The following is a 20,447-nucleotide window of genomic DNA, read 5'->3' on the forward strand; positions in this document are numbered from 1 at the left end:
TCACACTACTGAGAGATGTTTAAGACAATAAAAGATACCACTTTGTCCACAGGGGGCACCAAAATTGACACAAACCAAAATACCCTAACAGAAGCTTTAAGTCACACACTCATGTTTCTTGACCTGTGGACCATCTCACATCACGACTATGGGCTTCATGTGCTTGTCCAGTGAACCTGTTTCTGGTACTCTCAATCAATCATACATGTGGTCTCAGGAGTCATCAAGAGCTGGTTTATACAATTTTTTTTAGAACATGTAGAAGATGGATTTTAAATGACACCAGCTCAGTAAATACGCTACCAGGCACGTGCAATCTCCCCTGAAGGAAATCACAACACCGACACATGCATGGTTTGAAGTGTGGCAGCTTCTCAAAACCAATCCAGCGGTTTTTAAATATTCATGGATAACTAAGGAGACAGCTTGCTATAACAAAGTCTTTCCACTCATGCCTGTGTACTTTTGACTCTTAGATTTGGTTAAAGTTGTTCAACCCCTCAGTGCTGAATGTAAATGAGGAGTCTGGACTCAGAGGGCAAAGCTGACCTGCTACATCTTTTCTTGAATGGTGGTGTAGAACCAATCCTCCCTTGTCCTTCAGAAGTGAAATCCAATTTACTAAAAGGGCGTATGTGGTTAATATGAGATTACATTTTAAATGAAGGTTAGTGTTGATTAGTGGCTTTCATTGGAACACTGATCTCCTATTACTGCAGCCCTGATGTAGGTTTGGGAGGCAGGGGGGTGAAATGCTGAGGAGAGAAGTCATGAAATAGTGAAGGAAAAAAGGATCAGACAGAGAGGGGATGAAGAGAACATGGTGGGAAAGGAACAAAATATGGAAAGAAGCAAAGAGAAGCCATGCAGTGGAGAAACATTAGAGGAATGTGAAAAAGCCATGGTTTTTACAAAGATTCTCAGGCAGCAGACAGAAATTATGTTGCTTGAAAATGTTCCAAAGGTTTGACGTTGGGCTGCACATAAATCACACAATTATTCTGTAACCAAGTAATGCTTTCTCAGTTTGTATACATGTTACCTGTTTTTACCAGGGTGGCTTTGGTAAAATGGTCACACTGTCACATCATTTTGATACTGTCAGATAAAGTCAAACTAACTATTGGCTTCCCTACAATTAACTGGTGTCAGTTTAGTGGTGAAAGGAAAACGCTACTAGGACTTATTTTGGGAATATTTCAGAAGGGAGATGTTGCAAACTGTGTAGAAGAACAGCATAGACATAGACACGGTGCATTACAGCAAATATGCAGGGGTGTGTCCAGACTGTTTTGAATGGGTTGGGCCAACTTGAGTACGTCTAAACACAAATTAATAAGATTTGTCCTCTCTGTTTTTCCTATCTACAACTATGATTTGAGACACAGCTGTTATTTTCCTGAGTATAACTTTTTGGCTTTATAAAGAAACAACACAGTGGCGACTAAAAAATTCTTCATAGCTTAGCTTAAAGCTTCAAGCACTGACAAAAGAAAATGTGCCATATTTGAAAAAACTGTTTGATCCAGCCAGTTAAAACACAGTCCAAATACAGTAGTTGATTGTAACATAAGTCCTGCCTCTGACAAGGCAACTACTAGTCATAGGATTTTGGGGTGACACCTGTGGTGGCCAATGGAGAAAACAGAAAATGCACAAATTCCACTGGAAGCATACTTCCAGAGTTAGTTTATGTAACTCATATTTCTCTCGATATGCTGCCAGAAAGTTAAACTGTCAACTCATTCTCTCCATCTTTCTCTCTCTCTCTCTCTGTCACTCCCTCTCTTCAGTCTGTGTGAAGGAGAAGAGGGTGCTTGTTAAATGTGGAACCATTAGCACGGTCTAGACTGTGGGTCTGTCAGTGCCGCAGGGGGAAGAAATACAGCGCGACACCAATGCTCTCATAGGAAATTGCCACTTTCTTCCAACAGGCCTCTCTTAATGGTTGTTTAGCAGACGACACATTGGGCATTAAAAAAGCGCCTGCGGCCAGTGCCACATCTCGACTAATGAGAGAATGCGGGAGAAGGAGGAGTTTGAAAGGAAGGAGATGGAGAAGGAGAGCCAGGGCTTCTATTTCGGGATGCACGGAGTGTGGGGTTGAACTTGACGGCTGAACTCTGAGCTGTTTTCCTCTGTGGCAGTTTGTTCAAAGACTGAGTCAGGTCACAAAGGCATGGTGGGAGATTAAAACAGGCAGCCAAATTATGGAGGGTGTAGTTGACTCCTGAAGGTTTCAGAATGGACTTTCCTGTTAATTCAAGACAACAAAGGGCTGAGAAATGCTTTCTTTCAAAGTCATAGCAAAGAAAGGTGGGCTCGGATGGATTTCACGCTTGAGACGGTTTAGTTGTCTCAAAAATATCCAAATTTTGATTCAGTTGGGTGAAACACTTTTCCACACAATCAATTTAGTCAGGGGGAAATGAGAAAAACAAAAGAGAGAATTTTAGTAAACAGAAACTCTACAGTCTGTCAGCACGCATCACAGCGGATTAGCCAAGACTCAAGGACTCCAGCATGAATCGCATATCGCATCTTTAGAAAGTCAGTGAGGAAGCTTTAAAGTGATATCTGCTTCCACCACTTTGGTCCATGTTTGGTACAATACAGCTGTTTGCAGCTTGTGATCTCTGAAATCACATCAGACAAGCATCATGATTACATGGCCACAAATGTGTCCTCTTTTTTTACTCTTCTGTTTCATTTATCAGATCTGGTTCCACCTGTTCTTATGAACACCTGCTGCCTTTTTACGACTTCTTCCTGCAGAGCTCACAGTGCTGGGTCTGTTTACCTGTCACACTGTTGTCTTCCCTAAGGGCAAGGGAGAAAATCCACACAGCCTTGCATCCTGGTATTTTGCACTGCAATGCTGGATCAATACAAAGATGAAGTATCATCTTTGTTTAAACAGATCGTGTCTGTAATATTGCAGGTGATAATGACACTTGTTGGTACGAGAGTGACAAAAAAATGCTGCATCAGTCCACTAGATTTTTCTGGGTCCTTCTCTGTAAGCTCCAGACCAGGGGGCAGACACACTGCTGAAAGCCTCACCACCAGGGTCGCATCCGGCTTGCTTGGTCAGCCCCTGCTGCGTAGGGGCGATGCACAAGTATAAATCAGCCTTTAGGGCTAACTCTGGCAAATCTACATGGATGTTATGCTGAAATGCTCTTTAATATGCACTGTCCCTTTAAAAAAATAAAAAATAAATAAATGAACTGGACCGGGTATCTAGAAAATCTGACACACCTTATTGTTTCACAAGAAAGCCAGGTATTAAAAGGTAAATGACTCTCAGCATGAAGTATTGTAATAGACAGCATGTCTTAAAATATGTGAAACTGCAGTAACATCATATTGTGACTGACGTTTCAAGATAAGATCAGCCTGGTCTTCCTACTTACTGTAAGGCTGCCTTGACACCTATAGGCTGTTTTTGCCTAACCTATATAACCATATCTGAGATCCATTGTTACCATATACACGTTTTTCTAGAGAACAACGTATAAAGAGAAACAGAATTTAGGAGAAAGGAAATACAGGTTATTTTTCAAAAATTATCCCGGCTAAATGAAGAAATTTAGGAAGTAAGATATAAAAGTAATTCAAATCATGTACTGGTTTACACAAACACAAATAAACACAAACACTAGTGAAAGCTCATCAGGCTCTCCTGGCTCCACAAAACGCCCTTTGAGAGCAAAAACACATTGACCAGCGATCAATCGTAACCAGCCGAGAGCAGGGGTCACTAATTGAACGGAAGAATTGGATTGATTGAAAAATCACATGGTGGCTGTTGCTGAGTAGGAGGTTTTCTCTGTTTGATTACCGTGTACAGTGTAAACAAGTGAGCTGGCGTGCTGTAAACAGCTGCTTCACAACACACAACAGCTCCACAGCATCTGAATGTTCAATGGTATCAGACACTTGGATTTCATAAACACATCCAAACCATGAATCAAAAAGGTTTCTGAATTTAACTGCATATCACCAAAATCGTTATCAAATCAAACTTGATAAAACATTAACAGTTGAGTCACAGGAGGTTAAGATAAGTAGTAGTAACTCAAATCAGATTTTACAAAGCTCTACCTGCTGTATCTGTACCTGGCTCTTTACTATCACCATCTCAATCATACTTAAGATACTCAAATTGTGTGTGTCGCTTATGGGAGTTTTATTTTTAATTATAATGATCTCTTACTGCTTCCTTGTGTCTTTAGTTTGTATTCACCGAGCTTCTCTGTATTAGCTTTGTGTTTTTTTATTAATGCAGAATTGCTATCAAAAGGCAGCTTTAACTGCAATGTGTCCCTGAATGTCAGGGGGATTTCTTCAGATGTACGTTGTGGTCCAGTTGCTATTCTGTATCTTCCTTCAGGGATCAATACACTTTAACTTATTACTGACATAAATCAAGGTAAAGACATGTGTGGTTAATGAGATGCCAAGAGATACAGCAAGATAAGCAGAACAATGCACATGAGGGCCTGAGATGATGGGACAACAATGAGAGGAGGGAGAGGAGAGGAGGGAAAGAGAGCGATGACCTTTAAAGTTTTTCTGTTTTTTTGCCAGGAAGTTCTGAAGTGTTATTTAAATTATTGTCAGAAATGAATTTCATATTCTCAAGTGTCCACACACACAAACACATGCACACGCACATGCACACACACACACGCACATGCACACACACACACACACACACACACACACACACACACACACACACACACACACACAGGAACTATTAAGAGAAAACTTCTGAAAGTTGGAAGGTGGAAAACTGGAATGTATGCCAATGTATGGGATGATATTTAATTATCATCTTAGTCCAGAAAATGGCTCTTGAGCAAGTAAGTGTTTTCCCTGCATCCTGGACAGATAGCGAGGCTGCACAGAATATAACATTTTTAAAAGCAAACTCAAGGCCTACCTGTTTAGTCTTGCTATTAATTGAGTCTTATTCTATCTTATCTTATTGCTTGCATATCTAGTTCAAATTTAAGTTAATTTCAAAAGTTGTATACTGTATTATTTTAAATCATTATAGATACATATATATTATTTATTCACTTTATTTTCAATTTACATGTATCCATTCATTTATTGTGGATTATCTCATTACTTATCCATCCATCCATTATCTTGACCACTTATCCAGTTAGGGGTCACGTCACGGGGGGCTGGAGCCTGACCTAGCTGAGGGAAGGCAGTGTACAACCCCCGGACAGGTCGCCAGCATATCACAGGCAAACATTGAAAGTCAGACAACCATTCACGCACACACTCACACCTATGGGTGATTTAGTGTAACCAGGACAGAGGATTCCAACCAGTAACCTTCTTCCTGTGAGGAAACAGCGCTACCCACTGCACCACCGTGCAGCTCATTACTTGATCTTATCATTTTATTTCAGTTATTTTTATGGATAACCTCTCAGGATCTTTTTTTAAATGTTCGTGGGTCCATACCTCACAAGCATCAATGCTATCGTAGACTGAGCTCAACTACTGCACATGTAACTTCAAGATTGGCAAAAGCGGGTGGTATTAAAAAGAGCTACACATCTGCATAGAAACTGCACAATGCTGAACACAAGAGGTCTTCACACAGGAACACTGTTTAAACCACTTCCCTCTAGGTACCCCCTAGACCTAATAGTAGTAGTAGTTTAGTAGTAGTTTTTCGTGCACCTGCCTCTGATCCTTGGAAATGTATGTTCTATGAAATAATTTCACCCCAAGGCACACCACCTAACTAAAGAGACTAAAGAGTGCACAGGCTGTGGATGAAAGAGAGCTCCTACTTATTTAGTAAAGTCAACCTGAGAATAAAGACCGTGCTGTTTCTGTTGAGACCTTCAGTAAAAATAGCAAGTATATGTGGACTGGTTTATTAAATACAGGTAAGAAGTATTGTTTTAAGCCAGGAGTTAGCCTACCTTTGTTCATGTGCAGTATGTTCATCTTCACATCGGTATTATTTTACTGATTATGTGTCCATTCAATTATTTATCCTTTTACAAACAAGAGTTATTAGAAACATACAAGCATCAGTGTTTGATATTGACTCGCAACCAGAGCTCAAGCAGACTCACTGAGATGTGTTCTCTGATCAGTTTTATCGTCGGAATCACTTCAAACTCTTCTGAAACCAGAGTGCATGGTTGAGTCAATGGAGGGTGTATATATGTGTGTGTAAGTTTGTGTGTTTTCTTCTGTGTAGTTGTGTTTGTGGCAATGTGTGTATACTGGCGAGTGAGTGCAATTCAGCTCAGGGCAACAGACGCTTTCCAATATAAGAACATGCAGTGAGAGACTGCAGACAAATTAGACTACTCTTGACTCTGTAGTAGAGAATCACCATGACCTCGGGATGCTTACTCATACACGCCTGTCACACACACAAATAAAGAGCTACAGATCCACTACACACGTATCTTAAAAAAACAAGTGTGTCACAGTTTTGTCTGTCTTCTGTGCCTTTATTTTTGTCTCTGCTTGAATGTGTCTGTGGAACAACATGTGTATTTTTTGACCGTGGGTCACTTGATTGAAAAGAGAAACAGGTAAAGAAACATGGGACAAGCACGCACACACACACAGTTACACACTCAAGGAAAGAGAAAGAGAGAGAGACCGCAGAGGCCCACATGGGAAATCACAGCTGGCTCTGCCGCTGCCTGAAGCATGAAATTGAAGCCGTCCGACAATGCAACTGACTGGATCCTTCTCGTTATATCCCAAAATAATTAACCAGCACCAGCTCCAGCCTCCATGCTGTAATACACTGACCTGGCTTTTGTCTTTGGAGCCATGGACAAGAAAAACCCACCTTAGTACATCTGAGCAGGAAGAAGACAGCGGGGACTGAGAGGGATGAAGGGAGGCGGATTTTACAAGCTTAAGTTTCAACTGTGATAACAGAACATTGTTTGAAGAGCAGTCGGTCAGCACTGGATGATTCAAGATCAGATTTCACTTTGAATTGCTTTTGCATTCAAATGCATAAGTCCAGGGCACTGGAGGCCTAGCGGTCTAAGTGCCCCACATACAGAGGCTACAGTCCTCGTCACTGGGGTCGCCGGGACCATTTCCTGCATGTCTTTCCCTAAGCTCTACTCCCCACATTTCCTGTCTATCTTCAGCTGTCCTATCAAATAAAGGCAAAAAAAAAAGCCAAAAATATTACTTAAAAAAATAAATTTAAAAAATGTATTAGTCTTTAGAGGAGCTGGTTATCTGTTTAACATGTGCTATGGGTAATCTTGAAATACAGGGCTGAATGCTCCCATTAAATACATGCATTTGAAATAACATTAAGTTTTGGACACTATTTTTCTCTTTGAGTTTGAACCATCTTTCAAATGTCTCAATAAATATCAAACTATATGCTGTACCTGTGGCTAACTTTGAGAAAAGGGTTCAGTTAGATGAATACTGCAAGGTTTGACATTAAGCTTAATTTTCCCTCCTGGCAGAAAATTAATCTCATTGTGAATTTCACCATACTCACATAACATACATACTCTTTCCTCATCTGGAATGGCATTAAACCTGCCGGTCTCTGAAGCTGTATATAATTACTAATGGTTCATTGTGTCGAAATAAAATGGTTAAGCACACAGATTGACCCACGATTTTCAAGAAATCGCCTTTGATGGTGCACTACTTAAAGGTTTTGGTCAAAGCGCAACCACAGTCATCAATTAATCAATATTCCCATCATGAACATCCTGCAATCATGGCTCTTTCCTGCTGTCAACATAAACAACCAAGAGGCCATGCATGACGAAGATGCACATCCTGCTCGACTAGTTCTGGCTCAACTTTCTTAGAGTCCACATCCAATATCCTTGCAGCCGTTTTCTCCCCAGTAGTGCTTTAATTAGCATTTGAAAAAGAAATAGAGCCTGTCAGTAGTGCGTCGATATGAGCCCTGTGAATCAAGGAGAGAAAGTGGGAGAGATGTCACGCTGTGATGGAAGCCTTTGCTTTGACAGTTTGTGTCTTTAGATGAATGAGTTTCATCAGATGGAATGAAATCAGAGGCAAAGTTTGAAATCATGTCAGTTTTAATGACTTGAGGTGTGAGTGAGTCGGTAAAAGGATCTCATCATGATGATCAGTAAAAAGTACCAAAGACTTCAGCACTTATTAAGTAGAAATGCTAGATTTTCAGAGTCCTTTGATTCAGTCTTATACCATTAAGAGTGTATTTCTGAGTGCCGAGTCCCAGGCCCTGCATTGATTGAGTTAGTTTGTAGAATGAAACTTAACATCATTGGAATGATTACTGGCGCTCAAATCAAAGAAACAAATTGCCTCATTTTTCCTTTGAATAAATAAAAGTATAACTGATTTAATATCTTTACAGGAAAGCAGAGGCAAATAATAAGACCATTGTGTTCTCGTTTTTTCTCAATGTGCTTTTCTTTCTACCGTGACGTGGGATTTTAGATTAATTTCATTTCAAAGTTATCACTCTTCTTTTTTTGTGCCTGTCCTTTGTTCCTTGTTTTGTTTCCCAATGAGTTTAGAGGTTTTTCAGATGAGTCTTTGTCAACATGCCTGTGAGTCTTAAATACACCAGAGTGGATTTATAATGATTAGATTACTCACACTGATGACACAAGTTTTTTATGTAATGAATATATAATATCATCCATATCCTCCAAATAATACAGAGCTTAAGCACTCCTCAACATTTTGCTCTTGATCAGAAAGAAAAAGGTTTTGAAGCATAATTTAAACTAGTGGGGGAATGTAAAGGTGGTGAGTGTCTGATGTCACATCTCAATAACCTTTATCCGCACACAGACACTTGGGTGTTGCGAAGGGCTCACTTTAATCCTAGGAGTGACGACAGTGTGTACACATTGAGATGAAGTTTGAACGGTGCTTGAGAGAGTGAAAGCAGCTCCTCTAATCAGCACTGATTGTCAGACGGCACGATCGCGCTGATCACTCAGAGGAAATAGATGCTGACACTGTTAGATGTCTGGACGGCAGAAAATCAGAGCACCTGAAGCCACATAGAAAACAAGATGGATAGTAGTAGTTATAGATACTTTTTTCTACATTTATGCAGCCTATAAAAATGCTACTTTTTCAAGGCTGCATAAACACAGAAGTGACAAAATACATTATTTGGCATTTAGCTATCGAGTGCAATTTCCTGGATTAGTGACAACCACGCTTTAAATGCACTACTCAGTGTGTATGAATATTAAATTGTACATTTGCAATATCTATAATATGAGGTCTAAACTTATCAAAAGTCAAATAAAAGGTATTCAAGCTAATTCCGCTGGTCATTTGTTATCTTGAGTTGAGGAGTCTTTTCAATCAAACCAGAACTCTAAACCAATATACTAAAGCATCCCCCGGTCCCCTCTAATAAACGTATTAATGAGGGAGAAAATCTGTTAACAAGTTGTGCCTCTAGAATTATCTTCCTATCTATGTATGCAGCATGCTTTCAGCAGCTAGATAGTAAACATTTAGATATTGGGGAAGGGGTGTTAAAGACAGGCATACGTGTCAATAATAAGGGTGTTTGTTAAAGTGAGCAAAGTAATAAATACATTACATCACATTCCCTTAAAGTGAATGTGTAAGTGTAAGTGAAGGGGAAATCAGGAGACAATATGTTGTTCACAAAAAACACGTCACTACTAAACTAATCTAAATCTTATTGGAGAGCAGGCATGCTTTTTGGGAGAAAATGGGTTGATTTCTTTATTGGAGTCGTCAGTTTAGGCTTCATTTTGTTGTTTTCTTGTTTATTTCCATTAATCAGTCCCTTGATATGGCTTAATTACTCTTCTAATAGTAAAAATGATGTTGCTGTAAACTCTACTGAAGGATGATGTCTGCACTTTAGATCAGTCCAGCATGTTGTGCGCAGACTCACACACTCTTTCATGCACCAACCAGCTCTCATCTGATTGAGAATTTTCTCCAGGATTCCCTCAAGGCCCAGATTCATTTTCAGATGTGTGATTACAGACAGCTCCTGAAGAACTTGTGTGTGTGTGTCTGTGTGTGTGTGGTTTCTGAGGTATGATAGAAGGTCCATAGTTAATCAGCAGTCCACCAGAGGTCTGAGGGATCAGCCCATCGATCCCCTCTGAGGGAAATCAATTCAATCACAGGCATTACTTAAACTGAACTCAGATCAGAGAGTGGAGGACATACAGCGGGAGGAGGCAGAGGACAGAGACAAGGATGTTGTACAAGATGGTCTGCTGGTCGAAAGCGGTTCAGAGGGAGTGCAGAGATAATGAGAGACGAATGTGTGTGAGAAGATCCATCTTTACCTCCCTTTTCGTATCATCATGATAAAAGTAGATGATCAGACAGGACATTAGGGAGCCACTGAATGCTAAAGCACCTATGAGAGATTATCAGCTGATACATTATTTACCCATGACCATCACTGAAATACAAAGAATAGGGGCCTGACAATGCAACATTATCCAAGTTCTAACTGCAACCGCATGTGGAAACGCCACTGGAAGCGATTGGACAGACCTACGATGAATCAGAGCACTAGAGCGTGTGACTTAGTGCAGAGCGGCAGAATATTTATTGTTAATAATTTCAATGAAAACACATCGTCCAGTTCATTTAAACCAGCCGAAATAGTGGATACGATGGACTTCCCTGTGAGGACGCTGCCATCTTGGTTGTTAACAGAAAGGCTGAAGTGTCGCCCCTTGAGTCATCATCACATAGAACCCGCACCATCTCTAAATAAAGGAATATGATTGTTTCAGTGTATCTGAAGTTGTACTGTGTAGTATTATAGTGTGAAATGATACAGCCCGAGTTTGAATTATGAGAGTATGATTTTATTTATGATGAAACACTGGTGCTTTGTGTCTTTGTTCCCATACCAAGGATGTGTGTGTTAAGTCAACCAAGCAATTAAACCTCATCACGATTGATAGTCCCCATCAGAATCACTGGTTGTTAAACACATTTTTGTTAATTACATTATTGTAGGCCAAAAATGCTGCTCAGATGTTGTGTCTAAGCTGTTGAGCATCCACCCACCACCAGCTGTAACAACTGCCATAATGCATTAATATTCTACTACCTGGATGTAATCAAGCACAGATGACAGATGGCATCTCGTAGCAAAGCATGGTTTGTCAGTGTTTTGATCTTGACAATGGAGATAAAGTTGTATGCAGGCTGTGTCTGGTTAAACTGCCATATGACCACTCAACCAGAGCAATTTGTAACCAGCACAGGTACGTAGACAACCTGTGAGGGGGAGCAATGCTCTGCTAACGTCAGCCACACCACTCAGCTCCACTGATGCTTTCCTTAGCAGTGTACATACTGTGATCTGATGATGGCATAAACATGCAACAGCACGCACACATTCTGCAGCATGCACACAAACACACTTAGTCACACGCACACAGCTGTGAGGATCAACGGAAAGTTTGAGGAGCTCCCCAATGTCTGACCTTGATTAGACGTAATGAGACTTAACCACATGTCCACTAATCTGATGAAATGCTAGCAGATTCACCTTGTGATGAATACAAAATACAAGCATCGACTCTGGCTTTACACATATGCTAATGCGCACACACACTCCAACACTTTAAAGGCATGTGCGTGCACACAGACACATGCATACAAACACAGGCGCATACACACACGTCCTTTGCCCTTTTCAATCAGACTTATTAATTTAAGATTCTTCAAAGGATTCTTTGATCACCTCTTTGAAAATCATCATTGATAAAAAATGCAAATACAAACTGGCCTTTAATTAGAGCCGTGAGGAAAAGTTTGTGATAAGAAAGAAGTGGAAAGACTGACCTTTAGCAACTTATCTTTGGTGGTAACACTGGTTCTACGTGATATTAATATGAATCCAAGTGAATCACCAGTTACATGTAACGTCTGGATCTTACTCCTCCTGCCTTTGGAGCAGTTTCAACCCTGCCGTTTAACAGATTGTTTGGCAGTGTTTCCAATGCATATTTGGAAGTCTACCCTGGAATGTTAATTTCTTCAAACATATATTTAAAGACATAATTTAGCACTTTTCATTCTTAATTGAATCTATATTTGAGAACCCCATCATTCATGGCCTGTTTCCTAGCATACAAGTTCCCCTCACTCTACTGACGATCCCCCATGTCGAGAGAGAGGTCCCTCAGGTGATTGGACTGATAAGGATGCAACGTTTCCTGATTAGGCTTCTTATTCCATGTGTAAAAAAAGTTTGTATGTTGTTTGGCAACACACTGATTTTGGTTGTTTCGCTAAATAACGTCAACGCCTGTGCACACAGCTCATCCTCACGGCTCTCTCTGAGAATGAAAAACTAGGTCACAAAATGAAAGTTAAGTTGAGGATTTTGGGCAACTTTATGAAACAAACTACTGATGATGAGAGCTGATGGAGAGGACTTATAACAACAAAGGGAGTACAGAGTAAAAAAGTAAATGGAAAGCTACGGAGTGCTTTTTCTAATTGGACCAACTTAGCAAAAATGTGATGTTATTGTACTTACTGTACATCTAAGACCTGCTCAAACCAACTACAGCACTCCAAGATTTAGTTTTGATGTTTAGTACAAGTTATGTTAAAAGATGAAATATAAACAAGTTGGACCAAGTTGTTTTTGCTGCCTTAAGATAGCCAAGTGTTTAATATCATATACTATTCGTAAGTATGTTTAAATTAGTTTATAATAACCTGAGTATTAAAACTGTGATGGTTTTGTGCACTTAATATTAGCTTGAAATGTTGAGTGCAAAAGTGTCTGTATTGGTAGACTTTTTTCATGGTAAAAACTTGACAAATAGATTATTATTTGTTTCTTCAATGACACCAGGCCAGAACCGTAGCCTGAACGAGGAGCCAGTTTTTATATGAATTATGGAGAGCTCAGTTAAATATATGAAAAAAAGCAGGAAAAAAAAGATTAAAAAATGATCTATGATTAAAAAAATGAAAATGACTGAAGAGCGTGGGTTTGGCAGGTTGAAAATTGTTCATCTTTGTGAAAATGATGTTTAATATTTCAGGCTCAGTGTCCCTGAGTATAATAAATTTATCTCCAATGAAACTCATTCAAGCCTTACTCAAAACAATCAGCATCCAGACCTCTTCTGATCTTTTCTCCTCAGCCTGTATTTGTTCCATAAACACATTTCTGTTAAATTATTTCTAACTTGTTTTCTCACTCTGTCTCTGCAATCTTTGTTCAAAGCTACTGAGATCTTCATGAGCCGTCCAGTTAAAGCCTTTCTCACTACAAACTACAAAAAGGACAAAGTTAAAGAGTTTATGAACTTGCGAAGGTTCTGAAAATCATCTCGAGTCAAAAATTTAAAATACACTCCATCACACGTTTCAAAAAAAGGCTTTACAAAAATGAAAAGAAAGAGAAAAAAACAGTATTTACACAGATCAAAATCTTTAACATCAATGTCATCATCACTCTTACTGACCTTCATCAAGTCATGCAAACAAACTCATGATTGTAAAAAAGTCCCTGCCCCTTCCGACTCTCATCACACTTCTTTATGCTCCTCTTCCCACCTCTGACTATTAGGTTACCTCTGCTGATTAAAAATATCCAATAATCACAGTGGGCGGCGGTCCACTTTTCATAATTGTGGCAGCAAGGGGCCTCATCTCCTGCTATCCTTTTAAATGAGACTTTAACAGCGAGGTCTGTGTACAGGCTTTGCTCCATTTTAACATCAGAGTATACTTTCAACATGACCTTAAATATTATGTGAGCAAATGTTCTTAGACAATTACAATCGTGAACAAACTGTCTCCTGACAGTGATCCTGTACTTGATTTATTGTCCTATTTGTTGTCGAATGAATCACAAATATTCTAATTATCAAATGAAAGGTACAAAATGTTTATCCAAGAATAAGGGAAAGACAAGACAGAAGCCAGTTGTTATCACTCTTTGAGGCTAAACTTGCTATATTGTACTCCACAGAACTACATAGATAATTTAAAGCCTAACTGTAATTAGCCTGTATTAATGCTTTTGTCATGCAAATATAATTATAGCTGAGAAAACTGAAAATTAAATAATTAACCTGCACACAACTAAAAAACCTAAATATTAACATACTCTGCATAACCTCAGAAACAAAAATGTGTGATACTGAAATTCTTCTTCCTTGTCACAAAATCCTGAGTCCAGATCATGAAAAAGCAGGCATCCTGACCACTCTTCTGCCCTCCATGGCCTTCATCAAAGTGCCATATGTTTCCGTCCCATATGTATGGATGTATTTATGTTGCAACAAACAAAAGAGAGCGACTAAAAGCAACTTCTGAAGGCACTGTGCATGAAACTAAGGGCGGGTACTGAAGACAGAAGGAAGAGCGATGTAACATGCTGTGACCGAGCAACCTTGAGTGTGCTTTATGTAAAAGAAGAAAGACTGTCATATGTGTGCATGTGTGTGAGTGCATCCGTTTCATTAAAACACACAACATAACACAGAAACAAACACAGACACACACTCACACTTAGAGCTAGTAAAGCACTGTCAGACGTGAAATGTGAGTGGCGTACCTGTACCTGTGTAAGTTCCTTTGTCTCATTGTTTGTCTGTGGATGTGTGTGTCATCCACCTGTCAGTGTGTGTGTGTGTTTTTTCTGTGTGTATGATTACTTACTGCAGATTGCATCAGCCTCGTCGGATCCGTCTGCACACTCTGGTTCCCCGTCACAGCGCCACCTGGCAGGGACACACTGGCCATTTTTGCAGGCGAAGTCCGTGGTCGCACATGTTTTCTTTGCTGTGGAGACACAAGATGATATGCAACATTAATTTATGAATCAAAGGAAAAAAATAACTCTTTTGATAATAGCTTATAATGTGAAGCACTTATCACAGGAGCTGCTTATTGGATTTATATAGGACAAAACAATAGAACATTAAGTAGGTGGTGGATGATGAGCAATATAAATGTAACTGAAAAAAAAATAAAGCTCTCAAGTGGCAGAAAAAAAATATACGTCAAAACTTAAATAGACTATTTAACAAAGCAAGAAGGGAAAGCCATTACAATCTAATTGAAGTCAAGGATAATTTCTGAACACCATCTTCAAGCCAATTTAACCATCAGCAAGTAACGTTTTAATGCTGCCTGTTAAGATTGAACGTTGCATAAAGTTTATTAGGGTATTGCAAGGTCTTACATTCAACACAATGGCAGAAATTTAAAGGGTTAGAGCTAAGGCTCCTTTTTTTCCTGCCATTTACCAATTCAAAGACTTGGACTTGAGTATAAGCACATATGGCACCCCATATTCACTAAAACACATTACTATTAATAATATAACAGTTGTAAGCTAACTAATGATGTGTTGATGTGATTTAATGGCTTTATTATTCTGCTGGATGGCTCACTACACTCAAGGAATCAAAACCTACAAACAAGCCAAGCACACAGACAAAAGCTAAGCTAATGTTAGCTGTAGCCCTGCTCACAGCTGCTCCTAATGTCATAAGTCTGCCAAAAATATTCTCTTTTTTTGATACAAAACAACTTCATTTAGAGTATTTACTGTTTTTAACTACTTCATATTTAAAATAATGACTAAGAAACCTACAGATAATACAATGGTTTCTGACATTTTGCTAATGTTAACAGATGTTAAACCTTAAGCAAGCAGCTGGGATGAGTTTCTTAGCTCCAAAGCAGTAGTAACTGGTTATCACACTGTTTATTAGAGCTGGGTAGGACACTGTTTAAGGAAATAAGGAACAAACTGTGTAATATAAAAAGGAAAGTAGATGATGGTATCAGATTGTTGCAGTAGCCTGCGTATTGCTAGTTACCATGATCATACTGCAGGCAGTATCAAAGGCATTTCAGACACTGGTATCAGTTTCTGAACAAGTCCACGAGTGTTTCTTGCAGAATAAGCCCGGTGAAAGAATCAGTGGAATCAGAGTTTGAGTGTTTTCTGTCTGAGCAGTTTGCCTTTCAGCAGACTGCATAATTGACAGCTCAAGTAGAGCCCCTTTCTGCAAGAGTGTGTTGGATTAATGTTGCAGTGAGCAGAGCAGAAATCCACAAGTGTCCTGCCTGAACTGAACTAGCTCAGAGGTTTTACTCTAATTTAACAGTCCCATGATCCAGCAACAGAGTCCAACTCAGTCTTTTCAGAACCAGCCCCTGACTCTGTCTGATCCTAACGGCCTGTGGACTCCAAAGGTTTTGAGCAGTCACTTTCCCAAAGCAAGGGGAAAATTGAAGCACTTGAGTCTGTCACGGGGAGAGGCAGCGAGAGCCACTGAACAAGAGAAAGCACTCACATGGCGTGTTAGCAGTGCCTTGCCACGCCATGATGAAATATACTGTACAGAGAAGGGGCTGACAAATGGCAAGAAGGTGCTTTTGTTTGTGAACAGCCATGTGTGTGCGTGTTGGGAGGTGGCGTTTGTGTTGGGAATGATTTTTCGACTGAAAAGGAGAGTGAGTAACTGTGACTCTTTTCTCTCATGAGAGTGTGATGTTAAAACGTCTCAACGACCATTATCTTAAACCAGCCGTAAATGTAACAATGTGGGAAAAATAAATCACACATGTCCTTGAGAAGCTCATTATTCTCCAATCCCTTGTTGTTGCATGGAAGGCAACTTAAACTGCAGCGTGGGATGTATTTCTATGATGGAAGGCAAGCAAATATGAAACCAAGACAGAGTCCATCAAGTCTCTGTTTGACCAGTTATGCATACAAGAAGCTCCCCTAAATATTGTCAAAACCTCTGAGTTTTTCCTTTTGCAGTCTATGGAAGTTTTTCCCATATAATGTTATTAGATCGCTAATTCACTGACTCAAACTTAGTTCATTCAAATGTCTCCATCCTACTTTCTTTAGGTGCATACTCGTCGATGATCTGAAAAATCTGAAATCACAATTTCCAGAAACAAGTCACTTTTTGCAAGTCCAAGTCCAGTTTAAAATCTTTTGGTCACAAGTCAAATCTCCAGTCTTTAGGCAAAAGTACAAGTCAAGTCTCTTATTGTTTTTAATAAATAAAATCGTATAACGCTCACAGGTTCTAGTTCTAACATTGTGTTACAGCCAGGCTATGTCTTTGTTATCTGAATAAAGAGATGGCAGCTAAAATGTCTATGGCCTCAAGCTATTTACGGTAGCAGTGAAATATTTCAGCCATTATTAGTCATGCAATCATAACCATAAGAGTTAGAGTACAGCTGTGTTCTATAATTACATTTGGTTCTAAATAATGACTTTTTTTAATTGACTGTAAATGAACAAATCCCCTCGGTCTCTTCAATGCAGTGTAATGATAACCTAACATTCCAGTAACGTTAATGTAACATGGTCATCAAACCCTAAGCTGCTTTTAGCTGATGTTAATAATTAACATGTTATTTTTCTCAATTTAACAACATTAGCTGACAGATGGGGGCAGCTGAATGGGGATGAACTTTTGTAGCCAATTCAAAGAAAATCCAGCATGAGCAAACACTGTGTTTATAAAAACTCATCCAACTCTCATCCGAGAGTGACCTCAACCAAAGGTAATGTGAGTCGCAAGCTAACGCAAGATAGCTGATGCAACTTAGCTATACTTGTTTGCTAACTTTACTGCTGTATCTGTGTGTAGGGGCCTTGTGATTCACATTGCACCTCGTGATTCCTTAGTTTAGGCTTTACTTGAAGTTGTTAAAGCCAAAATGTTTGATTAATGCTAATGGCACTGCAGCAATCGAAGGTGGTGTGCTTTCCATGGTGTCATCTAGTCATGTAGCCTCTCATGGACCAAATGTGCAATGTTGCACATGATGGGGGGGAATGACATTCAGCTTATAAAGTTCATGTACCAAAAATCACTCAAAGAAATCACCCAAATCTGGAGTCATATACCAGTCCCAAGTCTCATTTATCCAAGACTGAAACAAGTCCTCATCTCTGGGCTGATCTTAACATGAGCCTCCACATCTAGACACTTAACTAGAGAGCAGTGTCTAGAAATATACAAGCTGAGCACAAGCCAATCTCACTTTTTTGTGACAGCTTTGGAAAACAGACTTCACATATGTGTTGACAGAAAACATATATTAACCTTTCAATAGCAAACTAATCACCTCTTATTAGGTTCACATGTTCTGTTTAAGCATAGATTGAGCATGCATGAGGACTGCACAGGGGATCCTTCCAACCCTGGCAGTGTGCCACTACTACCACTCAGTTAGGAAAAAAGCTGGCCAGCATATTAGCTTGTTGTTTATGTGTTTAGCCTTGGATGCCACAGAGTGTGTGGTAAAGAGAGAGTTATGACTGATGGCACAAGTGGGAGCCATAATAATGAAGTACACACTGAAGGAGCTGACAACATCTCAGCTGTGGGGACAAACGCCTTCAATATGTATGTCTGAAAGTATTTATATGGCTTAAGACGTACGGCAGATTGAAGACGAGAAAGGGACAACCGCCAGGGCCGAGTTTGGAGTCGAAGCAGGGAGGAAAAAAGAGGAAAAAGCAGTCTTACAGAAACGAGGAAGGTGTAGGCCTAGAATAAATGAAAAGTGTGTCCACAGGGATTACAGAGTCAGAGCCAGAGACTAAGGTAAGTAGAAAGTGAGGAAAGCACAAGAAATAGGGGGACAGAAACCAAACACAGGAAAGAAAGAGCTTTTCAAGGTGGGTTCCAGTGCAATGGCATCAGTCTTCGCAAATAACTGAATAAATCCTTTCCCTTCCAACAGCATGTTAGCATAAATCCCATCTCCCCCTGACCACCCTCACAGCATTTTTCACCTTTCCCTCCATCTCTGCCTGCAGCCTGATAACACAGCCAGCTGCAGCCACACAGAGCGCGCACTGGGTAGTGGAAACCACAATACCACTGTTGATCACAACAAAGCTGATACCAGACACGTGATAATAATGGTTTTCCTCCACCTTTGTATCAATTGTCCTATCACTGGTCATCGTAATCCTCACCAACAGAGCCGGTATAATTCAGCTGGGGATGCAAAATGGTGCAAGGTGACAGACTGGCTTACAACATATCACACTCAGACGGATAAATTAAAATGCAAAAGCCAGCAAACGTAAGCCTATCAATTTCCTACAGCCCTTTCCTTACCTCGCATTTCTTCTTATCTTAAGGACAGAAAGAGAAATAACATGACTCACCTTGGCCCCATCTTATTCTGGAGGCCAAAGGCATTGAGTGGTAGCTTTTTAACTGCAGGCATTAAAATATGCTTTAATTAACCCTGATGAATAATGTTCCTCACATAGTGGCTCTGGACAAAGATAAAACAGACAGAACAATGTGAACCATTTCCAGCTTTGACAATCTGGAGCAACTGCAGGACTGGAGTTGATATGACACCTTTTTAATCATCTAAAGAAAAGAGACAGAACAATTACAGGACTCATGGGTTCAGGATGAAGACTTTACTTTCAAATGAAATCCCCAGCTTTAAGTTAAAACGGCAGCATTTCAATAAAGCACATTATGGAAAGCTATTATCATCCATCTTGAAAACCCGGAATTACATTTATGAGAGAGCAATCATTTGGGGGGGGGTTTGATACTCAATGAAAAGCAATTAGTTTTATGTCAAGAAAATTTCATTCAGACGGGTATACATTGCAAAATTCGAGGAAATAAAGACGTCATGTAATGAAATGAGCATGCAAAACAACCCTCGTTTTCTGCAACGAGAGGCCCAGGAACTGAGGCCCAGAGTGAATGTCGAGCAATACACACATTATGATCAATTCATCTCAATACATAAATCTATATGGTATAATATTTATACATGAAGAGATCATACTGTATATTCAAACTAAGTGGACATTCACTCCTATCTTAAAACATAATTCTGCAAATACAGAAAATATTCCCCCCCACTCCTTTCAAGACCTGCTGATGCACACACAGTCAGCTGCTTACATTTACATTCTGATGCACTGAGGCCTGTCGTATATGAGTGTCATCCATATGGAACAGTCTAAACCTGCCTTATGAGGTGTGAGAGTGCATGTGGAAGAGACAAACACACACAGAGACACTGTTCACACACACAAACAATCTTACCTCCCAGCCACTCCCCTTCCTAGATCTGAAGCACAGCGTTATTTGATCTACTTTAGTCCTCATAGTCGGCAGACAGAAGAAATGATTAATATTTATGTGGCATAGCAGAAAACTAGATGAGCTCTAGGTTGCTCACCAGGTGATTTTATCCTCATCCTTGAGTCATCACTAACTTTGTAAACTTTTAAATTTCACCTCCAGACTCTCATTTATTATCAATCATCCTGCTTCACTTCGACTGTGAATTTATCATACCCCTGGATGCTGACATCACCAGCCCACTGACATTCATTCCTGTTCAGATGTATTTTCGTTTAATAA

General features: G+C 39.7%; 1 protein-coding gene across 1 annotated transcript in view; it reads right to left on the reverse strand.

Moving 5' to 3' along the window:
- The window catches only part of lrp8 (low density lipoprotein receptor-related protein 8, apolipoprotein e receptor), a 195,313-nt gene that overhangs the window by 76,983 nt on the left and 97,883 nt on the right, over positions 1 to 20,447 (reverse strand). Inside the window, exon 3 of the mRNA XM_034706432.1 lies at positions 14,707 to 14,829. Within this exon, the coding sequence (XP_034562323.1) occupies positions 14,707 to 14,829 (123 nt within the window). The remainder of the gene's footprint in view (positions 1 to 14,706; positions 14,830 to 20,447) is intronic.

This window comes from Notolabrus celidotus, chromosome 2 (genome assembly GCF_009762535.1).
Source record: "Notolabrus celidotus isolate fNotCel1 chromosome 2, fNotCel1.pri, whole genome shotgun sequence".
NCBI classification, from domain to species: domain Eukaryota; kingdom Metazoa; phylum Chordata; class Actinopteri; order Labriformes; family Labridae; genus Notolabrus; species Notolabrus celidotus.